The 12,896-nt window shown below is 40.9% G+C and overlaps 1 protein-coding gene across 1 annotated transcript in view; it reads right to left on the bottom strand.

Moving 5' to 3' along the window:
• The window catches only part of LOC146475692 (protocadherin Fat 4-like), a 42,323-nt gene that overhangs the window by 5,363 nt on the left and 24,064 nt on the right, over positions 1-12,896 (bottom strand). Inside the window, exons 18-29 of the mRNA XM_085115409.1 lie at positions 12,645-12,862; positions 11,532-11,937; positions 10,160-11,035; positions 9,221-9,532; positions 8,458-8,778; positions 6,875-7,110; positions 5,935-6,100; positions 4,763-5,103; positions 4,015-4,360; positions 2,279-3,055; positions 1,090-1,275; positions 348-612 (exon numbers count right to left, since the gene is read on the bottom strand). Of these exons, the coding sequence (XP_084971535.1) occupies positions 348-612; positions 1,090-1,275; positions 2,279-3,055; positions 4,015-4,360; positions 4,763-5,103; positions 5,935-6,100; positions 6,875-7,110; positions 8,458-8,778; positions 9,221-9,532; positions 10,160-11,035; positions 11,532-11,937; positions 12,645-12,862 (4,450 nt within the window). The remainder of the gene's footprint in view (positions 1-347; positions 613-1,089; positions 1,276-2,278; positions 3,056-4,014; positions 4,361-4,762; positions 5,104-5,934; positions 6,101-6,874; positions 7,111-8,457; positions 8,779-9,220; positions 9,533-10,159; positions 11,036-11,531; positions 11,938-12,644; positions 12,863-12,896) is intronic.

Genomic DNA, 12,896 nt, shown 5'->3' with positions numbered 1-12,896 from the left:
AGATATTAGCTGCATTAAGCTACTCTGTAAATCCGAGGGTAAATAAAGATATGATGATGATGATGATATGCAACTTACCCCAGATTTACTATGATTTCTTTATGATCAAACTAGACGTTTGCACATACTATGCTGTGTTTGAAAACTGAGCTAGAGTCCCGGCCAAAAACTTTGAAACAGTTTGTTCAAGTAAGCGTTCAAGGAATGATACATCCTCATCATTTTTCTTGCAACTGTTAACTATTTTGTTGTTGTGTAAATCAAAGCCTGCAATGTTGGCATTCTCTTTCGCCTCGAGCCAAAAGAGCGTCTGCGGGGAAAGGCTACTATGCTGTTCAGTTAAATACCGTTTTTTAGTTTCTCTCTTCTTCCTTCTTGCTTCTTCCTCCAACACAGTGACACTAGCAATCCGCACTTGAGCGCCTAACTTTTCTGTGAGCTTAGCTTCAAACAGCTCACGCCTGGCCTCAAAGTCCTCAAGTGACATGTCCAGTTCTAGCTTAACCATTACTTTCTCTGCATCGATCGTGTCAATACGGACGTATATGACGTCACTTGTCAGCGGTGGTGAGCCTTTGTCTCTTGCGAGCACGCGCAGTTCATACTTTTGGCCTGCGGAGAAAATGAAAGCGGTGTCGAGAGTATAGATTTTAGTAAAGTGTATTAAGTAAAACAGTCATTTTGTCAGTTTTTTTGTCTAATCATTCGTAAGAGTAGGTGAAGGGAAGGGAAAATAGGAATTTGGGTGGGGCAGGCATCAAATAGAGTCAGGATTCCATTACCCGTAGACTGTATCTCTCACACTAAGCCTTGGAGTTAACCCTTTCTCGCGTAGATTTATTTTTAGGGGTCTCAGGGTCTCAGGGGACCTTTGGAACGCCTACAATTCAAACACCCAATCAAAGAAGAGCAGTAACGCACATTCTAATGGTCATACGTCATACCTTTTCGCGAGAAAAAGTTCTAAAAATACATCTACCAGGCAAAGGGTTGACTCAAGGAATTAATACAGATAGAGGCTCCTAATCATAGGCCCCTGATAGAGCTGAGATGGTATAAAGAATGAAGAGCTGGTGAGATTAAACTTACCAATAGCAGGGGGTGATTCGAGTCGAATGCCACCATCGCTGCTACCTACAGAGAATACCGCAGGTGATCCCTGTAGTTCATACTCCACTGTTCCAGCGTCACCCGAGTCTGCGTCGGTTGCTGATACGGAGATGATGGGTACAGAGTCTAATGGACGATCTTGGCGAATACTGGCTTCGTAGAACTCTGGAAATGATTTTAAAAAAAGGAAGAAAAATTGGGTTGGATTCAACTGTGTACCTTTACCAAAACGAAAACGTTCTGAAAGGCTGAATCGTAAGGTTGTCTCTAATTTATTTTTTAAATTTTTTTAAATTGAAAAAAAAGTGTCAGATATAGTGGAGCGGTATTGTGGAACAGTTTACCGTTCTCACAATTTCCCAGAGTAAGGTAATCTCTTATATACGGCGTCCTTGTAAAACAGGAAGTCATCCTTTATTTACTTTTAATGTTAAAGCAGGCATATTTAACAATTATTCTATGAGCGCGAGCTTGATATGAGATGATAAATAGCCAGCGAGGTGCGCGAGTGGAATAATTGTTTTATTAAAAGCAATCAAGAAATATTGCTAGATCTTGCTGATTTTGCTTCGCAAAAACAATCAGAAGACAATTTCATGGTATCTACTTCTCGGGCATGGTGCAATGGCTTATAGCACGTACTGGCTTATAAGACCTTATAAGCCGATCAAATCCCTGGAATTGCATTATACAATGATCCAGTTTTAAATAATCTTGTATTTTATTGTATTGTATTGTCAGTTGTTAGCTATAGTTAGTATTCTCTTTTTCTCCTTGTAATTACCTGAAGTACTTTACCGTGTCTAAATAAATAAATAGATAAATAAATAAATAAATTGTGATATAAGCAGGCTTAACTTTTTCTTATAGAGCAGTTTTCAGTTGAGTGATGAAAGTAATTCCCATTTTCTTTTCTTTCTACGCTCTGTACTTGGTAAGCAAACCTTGCGCCACTTTCTCAACCAATAAGAAGCAAAACCAAAGCCAATCGTGACTTGCTCGCACGCGTTTTCCCGCGCTTGGCGCGCAATATTTGCTTCGAATTCTGATTGGTTCATTGCTTACGTCTGTTGTGATTGGTCAGAGTAATTTCTTTGGCTCAGGTTTTACGACACTCATTGAAAACAGCTCTAATGAAAAAAAAAAGACATGAAACACAATCACTAACCTTTCTTGAATACAGGGCTGTTATCATTAACATCTTCAACATACACAAACAGCGACACAGAGCCACTAAGTCTAGGAATTCCATTATCCTGAGCAGTCACTGTAACGTTAACAGTCTTAACCTCTTCATAATCGAACACGTTCTTCACAGATATCTCTCCAGTACTACTGTTGACTGCAAAATACTCCACAGATGAATTCTGGGTAATGCTGTAAGTCAGCCTCGCATTGGCGTCACGATCCGCGTCTTCAGCCGTAACCATAGTGACAGAAGTCCCGGATGCAACATTTTCATTAACAGATGCGTTGTAAAATGGAAGAGAAAAGCTGGGGTTGTTATCGTTCTGATCCAACACTGCGATATAAACACTTGTGAAGTTTGAGAGATCAAGAGGGAAAACAGCTGAGTCAGACACTTTGACTTGGATTCTGTAATCATTCACGGATTCCCTGTCCAACACAACAGCTGTGTATAAAGTCCCTTGAACTGGATGAATACTAAAATGATTGCTGTTCTCTCCAGACATGATCGAATACACCAGCTGTGCGTTTGTACCATTATCACTGTCTGTGGCTTGTACTCTACCAACGGACGTTCCTATTGGTTGATTTTCCGTAGTGACGAAATTGTAATCGGCGTTGCTAAACTCGGGCACATTGTCATTACTGTCGCTGATTGTTATGTGGACGTTTGTTGATGAGGATAAGGAAGGTGTCCCTGCATCCTCTGCTTTTATCATCAAGAAGTATTGTGGTGTAGTTTCGCGGTCGAATGATCCTATAATGAGATATGCAGTTATTTTAGTAGAAGAAATTAGGTTATGAATGAAATTTATGCAATGGCAAATATAACTAAATTTAACGCGATTGAAAACCAACTAAACCACCTTCTCATTAACAAACTGAATGACTCTGACAAAATGACGGACGGACAGACGGAAGTGGACAGACTGACGGACTGAATGATGAGCTGACGGAGTAATGGAAGTACTGACAGACCGACTCACTGCCTGACTGACTGACTGACTGACTGACTGACTGACTGACTGACTGACTGACTGACTAACTGACTGGCTGACTGACTGACTGACTGACTGACTCACTGCCTGACTCACTGCCTGACTGACTGACTGACTGACTGCCTGACTGACTGACTGACTGACTGAGGGACTGACTGACTGACTGACTGCCTGACTGACTCACTGCCTGACTGACTGACTGACTGACTGACTGACTGGCTGACTTGCTGACTGACTGACTGAAGGACTGACTGACTGACTGACTGACTGACTCACTCACTCACTCACTCACAGATGGTCTGACGGACTGACTGACTGATTGACCGACGGAGTAATGGAATTACTGACAGACTGACTGAATAAGTGACAGTCTGACTAATTGGCTGACTGACTGACGAGTTACTGACTAGCTAACAAATCCATCAACGCTCTGAATGACTGCCTGTCTGCGCTGACTGACTGACCGATTGGCTGACTGACCGACCGACTGACTGACTGACCGACCGACCGACCGACCGACCGACCGACCGAACGACCGACTGACTGACTGGATGACGGATTGACTGACTGACTGGCTTTTTTTACTAACTGACGGTCTGACTATCTGATTGACTGACTGACTAACTGTACCATTTGAAGCATCATTACTGCTCATCCGACTTAATGGCTAACCGAATAAATCGCTATCTGTGAACTGAGGGACTGTCTCACTACTTACCCACATTATACAATGTTCCATTGGAAGGTTCAATCGACATCACGTTACCAATATTCCCACTCATGATTGAAAACGTCAACCGAGCATTGTCGCCGACATCAGCATCTGATGCAGTGACATTCAGAAATCTCGAGCCAATAGGAAGACTTTCCAATACAGTGACAGTGAATGCGAGTTTGGTGAATACTGGGGGGTTGTCGTTAATGTCAAGGATTGTAATATTTACTGAGACTGTTTCTGTCAGGGGAGGGTTGCCTTTGTCTGACGCTTGGATTACGAGTGTGTAGAATGAAATGTCTTCTCGGTCCAACGACTTGTTGGTACTGATCATTCCCGTAGAGTCGACCTGTAGCAAAGAAATTGTTCTTGATTGGGTCTGAATTAAAAAGGTTAAAAATGATAATCGAAATATAAGACATTTTAAGTTTTCGCTGTAAGCCGAGAAATCTGAACATGTTTCCGGTCGGATGTTGAGATTTTTGGCTGAATGTGTTATAACTAAGAAATAGCTGTAATGCTGCAGCCGGCTGATAGATGGAAAATGAGAAGGGTTCTTACTGATTGCTATGAGAGTAAACAAATATCCTAACCCTAATCCAGTGACTGCAAAGTGTGAATCGATTTAACTGAGATCGTGCAATTTTGATTGGATATGTTAACTGGATATATGACAGCTGAGTTCGGAAATATTGGCTCAATGTATGAACATTAACGAAAGGAAAGGAAGAAAAAGAATAGGATGTCGCACCTGAAATTGTGTTTTCGCATCACCCCCGACTATTGAAAACTCTATTTCTGCGTTCACACCCAAATCTACGTCAGAAGCGTGCACCGGTATGATATCACTTCCAGGAGGCGTGGCCTCTGAAATGCTTGTCAAATATAAAGTCGGACTGAACACGGGTTTGTTGTCATTTGTGTCTGAGATGAACACGCGAACAGCGCAAACGGCAGTCCGCGGTGGAATGCCGCCATCTTGGGCTGTGATTGATAGATAGTACTTGGCTTTGGTTTCTCGGTCCAGTCCTGGCAGAGCAGAAATCACACCAGAGGAAGTGTTGATGCTGAATTTGCCGACGCCGTCTCCTCCTGAGACAAAAACCAAAGCAAAAACTGAGTTAGGAAAGTAAGATATCAAACATCAAGGGTCAGATATTAAACGATAGTTTAGACGGTGTTTAACAAAACTACGTTCTAAGCCGTTTTCAATTTTGTCATCTTGGCTGCTACTGACGGTAGCAAGAAGGCTTGCATCACACTAGAAAGCTATTATCTACTTAAAATAAAACACTTATAAACAGATTTGGAGGCCCACTGATTGTCTTAAGCCACGGCCTCAGTTAGACTTTGTTTAAATAACTGGCCCTAAAAGTCAGAACAGAATTACAAGAAAAAGATGTTCTTCGTAGTAATTTTTAAACAATAATGCGTCTTCATTCCATTTGTATGAAGAAAGTAGAAGATATTACACTGACGTTTTACATAGGTAAGCTGCTCAGGGTTGAGCCAGACCGCAAGGATTATGCGTTCCAGTCCCGTTGAAGCTTTATCAGTGTTTGACGTTTATTCAAAAAAGAGTGAATTTGTTTTCGGGATATAAACGTCCAACATCGCAATAGCTTAACACGGTTTCTGTTATTTAAGGGAAAACTGTGGAGTAACATGTTCCCGCAACAAACTAATCATGAAAAAATTGGAAACAAAAAACGAGGACTATGATTTTAAAAACAAAAACCTACGTTGACTAAAACAATGAGATAAATAGGGACCTTCAGATCCGGATTACGATTAGGACGTAAACTAGATTTGAAAAGTCGTCCTCTTACTAGTTAATCGGAAGGTCCCTAATGACAACTGACTGACAGTTTCATGACAGCAAGAAATCTTCATTGAAGAAACTCAAATGGTTCTACAGTATACCTCTTATACTAAATGTATGCTGTGCGTTGATTCCAATATCAGCGTCTGTTGTGTTGACATGGGTGACCGGATATCCCTGGGGTACGTTCTCTGGGATAGTGGAGGTGTAGATCTCCTGCGTGAATACAGGAGGGTTGTCATTCTCGTCCGTAATGTGAATAGTTAGCTGTAACACAAAAACGAAAAAATTGAAAATTTGATTGTTCATCAAAGCATTATTAATTATTAAGTGTAAGCTTATACAACTTTCGCAATGATCTCCATTTTTTTCTCTGCTAGACTTATCTACAATAAAACAACTTGAATGATGCAAAGCTGATCAAACAGCCAGTATTTTAATAATATTGACCAATATTTCGGTTTGACAAAAATAATTTTCATCAGGGACTAGAAAAACTAAGTGAAAGTAGAAACACACGGTTACAATATTTACAACAAGGTTGATATATGATAGGTTAAAAAGAATGACTGTAAACAAATAAACACAACTAAAGCTATAACTGTCAAAAACAGAGAAGCTATATAAATACGAACACAATAAAACTGTTCATGCTCCTGTTCACGCCGTAAGTGTATTGCCTCATGGAATTGGATGTCCTTCTCATGGCTTTTCTGCGTCAAAGTTATTTAATCACTCTCTGGATTCCTTGTGTGTATGTTGATGAAGTATTAATGCTACGGCCACTTTACTGGTGATCTTAGGTTTTACCGAAGATGGCCTTCTTTGGTTCACTCTCTTTGTCTTCGGTGGCGGCATTTGAACCCAAAGCCCAACAGGTAGACAGCGAGCGTGCACCAACGTATTGTAAAGAGAAGGTACGAAAGCTGTACCATGGAAAAGCAGGCCATCGATGTAACATAACATAAGCGCCATAATTTAACAATTTACCATTTAATCTAGCGCCTAAAGGCATAGGTACATTTGGTCTTTCAAACTAACCTCCATTGTGGTGGACCTTCTGTCGCCCTCACTCAAGGCCCTGTCCTTAACAGTTAGGTTCAGTATATAAAGGTCCCTGGTTTCTCGGTCTAGTTCAGCCCCCACATAAACATGTCCCGTATGAAGGTCCATTGTGAAGTCAATTCCTCCATTCAGTCCACCGGTGATGGAATATTCCAGCTGGCCGTGAAGGCCTGTGTCCGAGTCTGTTGCATTGGCGTCAAATACTTGAGAACCTGGAAAATTGTGACCATGTTCAATGCAATTTTTCAACTATAAGATTAAGATTAAACCTTAACACATGTTACGCTTGAGAGTTGACTTTTGTTACTGTAGGGTAAGGTAAAGTAAGATAAGGTAAGATTTATTAAAATTACAACGCAGCCCGTAGGCTGAATTACGTAATGATTACGTACTAATATTTACAATAAAAATTTTACAATAATGATTAAAATATAATACAAATGCTAACTATGTCTAGAAGGAATCTAGTAAACAATAATCAATTTAATAATACCTTAATCTCGTTTCTAAAAAATTGATTCTAAAATTGATTCGTTTGGCAGGCCATTGCGAGGATAAACAAGTTCTTTGCCCTGTTGGTGCAGACATGTGGTATATCACAAGGGCGATAGTTTCTTAAGTTATACCTTGGATTCTTGTATAATGGCGGAAGTAAGATGTTCAGCCTATGGTCTTTATCGGATGTAATGCTATAAAAAGGCTTATCACATAATGAATCAATATACTATGGGTGATTCGCCAAGAATTTCGCATGCATTATTGTAGCTCGTATCGGGCATAATGATTGAGATCGCTCTTTTCTCGATGTGGATGAGTTCGTTAATGAGATACTGCGGCAAGGGGTTGTAAAATACCTGAACGGCGTAATCAATTGCGGACCTCACGCACGTATTGTAGAAAAGAATTAAATCTGGGTGCGGTAATTTCGCGCGTTTGAGTTGTACTAGGAAATACAGTCGCTTTATAGCTTTCTTAACCACTTCTTCGATGTGCCCATTCCAAGTTAGGTTGGCGCTTATAGTAAGTCCCAGTAACTTGCCGGTACTCACAACTTCTACTTCTTTTCCGTCAATAATAAGTGTAACAAGTTCAACTGGATTCCAGGCAAACGAGATTCGGAGCTCCTTACATTTTTCAGGGTTGAGTTGGACTCTATTTGCACGAGAACACTCGATAACCTGGTTAACTATACTCTGCGCGTTACTAGTATACTGTAACTTTCAAGACTTCTAATTGGTGCTGGATGTCTTTCAAATAGTCTGAATTTGCTTTAATGTTCAATGCTATACATAAAATTCAAACTCTTCTCTCGTTTGAAGTCGAAGACCTATACTCATGTGTAGTTATCGGGAATGTACGAGAGTTTAAGCACTTCTTTTCTTTTTACCACCGACTCTCCTGAGCTCGTATGAACTTTTGATGGCTCTCGTCGAGTATGAATATATGAAAATGTTTTCAACCTTGGTCAACTTTCAGTGACCATTGGTGCCTTATTCTCAAGGCTCAATCTATAACGCACTCTCTCCTTTTACAGTGGTTGGTGAGATCAATTAACAAACCTATTGCTGTAGCTTCTGAAACATTCACAGTGTAGTTCAGATACTGGAACACTGGCGTGAACTCGTTAACAGCTTTCACATAAACTGTTACCATCACAACAGTCACGTGAATCGGAATACCCTGGTCAGTCACGTGAATCTCCAAGCTGTATTCACTTTCGGTTTCGTGGTCCAGCGCGCCATTTAAAACCACCCTATTGCTGTCCATTCTGAACTTGCTCCCAGTGTTCCCGCTGTCAATTGTGAAGGAGAAATTTCCATTGGGTCCCAGGTCTTCATCGGTGCACGCAACAGAAGTGATGTTTGTACCCACAGCAAGATCTGTGAAAAATACAGCTTTTTAATCAACCGTGAACTTCTTGTATAACGTTTTTTAACATAAGGTATGAACCCTGGCAAGAGAAAAGATCCCTGTCTAACCTTATATCAGGCGCATGCTTAGTACGTGGTCATTTCTTCCCAAATTTAATCTCGCTTCCAGAGCCTGCGTTACGCTTATCCAGCGGAACCGTTCCACTGGACGAAGGTAATGCGTGCTCTGGGAACAAGGTGCTCCAATTTCCGGAGGAAAGTATTTTCGAAATTATTTGCAAAATTCTAGTAATTTTGTTTTCTTTTCAGTCAGGAGCAGGATAACTAGGAGCATTCCAACGACGTACAGGATGATAAAACTTCTTTGAGGACAAGAAGTTTTCTGATGTGTGTTTAGCAAATGAATGGTTCCTTCGTTGTGAGTCAGGCTCTTACGTCTCGGCTTACCTACCTTCTAATATTTCCACGGAAAACAAACTTGCTGAACACACTGGTGAGTTATCATTTACGTCTAACACCGAAATGTACACTGTCACGTTGGAATGTCTGACATCCGGGGAACCCGCTGTACTGTCCTCGACCTTGAGACTGATGTTATACTGGTCAGTGGTTTCTCTGTCAAGACGTGAGACTAGCACCAGTCTCCCATTCGTCTCATCTAAATAGAACTTGTCTTCGATGTTTCCGCTGACAAGGATGTACCGCAGGTCTCCGTGGACTCCAGTGTCATTGTCCGTCACTTGAGCTTGAAATATGACGGTGCCTTGAAGGAATAAAGAAAAAAAAGGAAGACTGAGTAAGTCAGAAACAAGTATGAAGCGGGTAAGAAGAGGCACTGGTTTAAATTTGAACCATCAATCGACACTTAAGATATTTTTATCGTCGTCAGGAGTAAAAAGCTGATAGTAAAAATAGATGACGTTTAATTGAGTTGCAAATTTGTTCGGATCCAATCCAAAAAGAACAATTTGTAAAACATTTATTTTTGGTAATTAACAGATATATTTAGAATCGCGTTTACGTCAAACGGCAAACGTGAGATTCGCGTTTATGTTTTCTTGAAAAAATGGGTACATAAAAGAGAATGTTGCAAAACAATTCTGGCCTTTGGTGCTAACGCAAAGCTACTCAATTTTACTGAGAAACTGAGCGGCAAATGAAGGATAAACATGGTCACGCGGTTATCTATGCCGCTTGCCGTAACCGTCACTCTAAAATCCTCTATTACCTTAAACAATATTTGCCCGTTATCTTCATTGTTCAAAGGCGTTTTACTATCAATTCATAGTGGAACAAAAAAGAAGAAGCTCCGAAGAAATACAGCATAAATGCCGAGGCTAGATCCGTGCTAAAAACCTAGCTAGGCTTTTACTATGTCAAACATACTAACCTAATGTCATATTCTCCAGTATGTCAATATTATATAGCTGGTCAGAGGCAACAAAAGTGGGAGCATGCTCATTGACCGGTAGAACATTTACGGTCACTGATATGTTGGTACTCTTCACTGGTGAGCCGGAGTCGTACACGGTCAGCAGTAAACTAAATAGTGATTCTTCCTCGATGTTAAGTGACTTGTTGAGTCTCACTTCACCAGAGGACGATGATACATTGAACTTGCCCTTGTCATTTCCATCTGCTATTTCGTAAGTCAAAAGTGAATCAGAATCCGGATCGGAGCAATTAGCTGTAAACACCACAGTTCCAACAGCTGCAGACTCCAGCACAGAAACCACTTCGGCAAGAAGGGAGCATGAGGGCGCGTTATCATTAAGATCCAAAATAGTAATGTTCACAGTTGCAAGGCTCCATTTTGTTAGGGGCGCGGGAGCGTTGTCAGATGCGAGCACCGTTAGACTGTACTGGGAGTGAACCTCATAGTCTAAGAACCTCCTAAGGGTCAAAGTCCCTACGCGGCTATCAAGAAGGAACATGTTGTCCTCATTACCGCTTGATATGGAGTAGGTTACGACACCTTGGTCTCCGCTGTCACCATCTTGAGCCTGCACTGTTAACAAAGCTGTACCCACAGAGGTGTCCTCGGGAATTGAAGTGTTGTAGAAACCATTTTGAGTGAATGTTGGTGTGTACTCATTGATGGCATCAACAACGACATAGGCTGTGACTTCAGATGAGAGTTGGGGAGAACCGCTGTCAGTGAGAGTAATGATCAAATCGTAGTAGGCCTGTGACTCCCTGTTGAGGGCACTCGACAAAGTTACCAATCCTGTGGAAGAATCCACCTCAAATGTAGAATTTGTGTTTCCTGAAATAAATAGGATAGTTATGATACCGTCAGTAAGAGACTAAAAAATCAGCAATTGTCTTGAAATGTCATGGCGGGCAATGGGAAGCAAAAAACAGTCATATAAATTGTTGACCATGTGTGAGTTGAGATTGCATGTTAGCAAATTTGTGTTTCGATTGTGAATGTCAAGGATGACGATTTCCATAAAATTATCTCAGACTATATATAAATGGCTTATTTCAATGCTGCAACGAGGAGCAAATACTTCAATGGTTTTTGGCTCTATTGCTACTCCACTCGTGTAAGAAAATGCTTACTTTTTTACTTTAATTTTCAACCAATAATAAACAAATAGGATAAATATATTCAAGATCATTTAAGTATTTTGAGCCGTGACTTAACTGCCATCACTAAGGACAGTTACAAGGGATATAAACATCTGTAAAACCTGAAATTCGCGATAGCAATTTCCATTTAAGGGAAAGAATTCAAAATCACATAATTCACGTTTTACCTGAAGATATATTGTACGAAATGACGGCGTTCTGCCCCTGGTCAGCGTCAATGCACTGGAGGCTCACAACTGTATTATTAACCGTAAAGTTCTCAGCCACCTTAATGACGTAAGAGGCCTGGCTGCAAAGTGGTGCATTGTCATTGACGTCAATTATCGTCACATTAACAACGGCTGTACTCGACAAATCGGGGGCTCCTAGATCTGTGGCCTCGACCACAAGAGAATACATGTCCGTCGTCTCACGATCGAGGTTTCTCCGCAGTTCGATGACGCCCGAGTTAGGATCGATTTGGAATCGTTCTTCCGAGTTACCCCCGATTATAGTGTATACAATGATCCCATCGGATCCATGGTCTTCGTCTGTCGCCGGCACTGTGACAATGGTAGCACCAACAGCAGTGTCCTGTCAAGAAGAAGGATAGCAAAAGCGCGTAAGATCAGAACCGATAAAACAAGCTATGTGCAAACTGTTGGCAATGTTTGCTACTTTGTAGTCATTACTAATGGTTAATTACATGATAGAAACCGTAAGAACTGTTGCTAGTGCTTTCTTTCTTTCTATATACATGTCTCCTTTTATACAGCAGATTCCCACTTGCTTTGTACTTAGCAGTTTCACACATGTACTGAAGAAAAAGGAATTTCAGTCTGCTAACGAAAAACAAACAGTGTTTTATCCAGGAACTGTTTAAAAGAGTTATTTTTCTATTATTATTTTTGGATTTTTCTCAATGTACAAAATGTATAAACCATTAAATTAGGTGAACAAAGAGACATCATAAATAAAGCACTGATGTCGTTAACTAACAAAATACGTTTTTTTGTCACATCTAAAACTTCTCTTAGTTTCTCGATATTCTTTTAGCATAAGCAGGTAGTCTCCCTCGCAGTCGTTCTGTGTCTCGTCACGCAACGCTCCTCCCCACAGGGGAGCGAGGCGTGACGAGACACAGAACGACCGCGAGGGAGACTAGTTGAAGGGCCGATCAGAAAAATGCTTTTGTTTTTATTTGCAAGGTGGATACTCATTTCATGGTTAAAGAAACATGGGATACCTCTTGAAAGCAATCCCCAGAAGATTGCCTATTATATTGAAATTCTAAAACTCACCTCGGAATGGCTGACTGTATATGAGGAATTACTAAACACTGGCGAGAATTCATTTGTACCGGTGACCTGGATACTAACACCAATGTCGGTGGTAAACTGGGGCGAGCCACCATCCGTGACGGTTATCACCAACAGATATGACTTCACTGACTCGAAATCGAGGCTGGAGAGAGTCGTCACCAGGCCACTCCCATCAACAGCGAACAAGGTAGCGTTACCTAAAGTAAAAAGAAGTAAACCAAACTGATTGCA

The sequence above is a fragment of the Pavona decussata genome, unplaced genomic scaffold (assembly GCF_977016875.1).
Source record: "Pavona decussata unplaced genomic scaffold, jaPavDecu1.1 SCAFFOLD_83, whole genome shotgun sequence".
In the NCBI taxonomy this organism is placed as follows: Eukaryota; Metazoa; Cnidaria; class Anthozoa; order Scleractinia; family Agariciidae; genus Pavona; species Pavona decussata.
The sequence above is the reverse complement of the archived record's forward strand: the minus strand, read 5'-3'. Positions and strand labels throughout refer to the sequence as shown.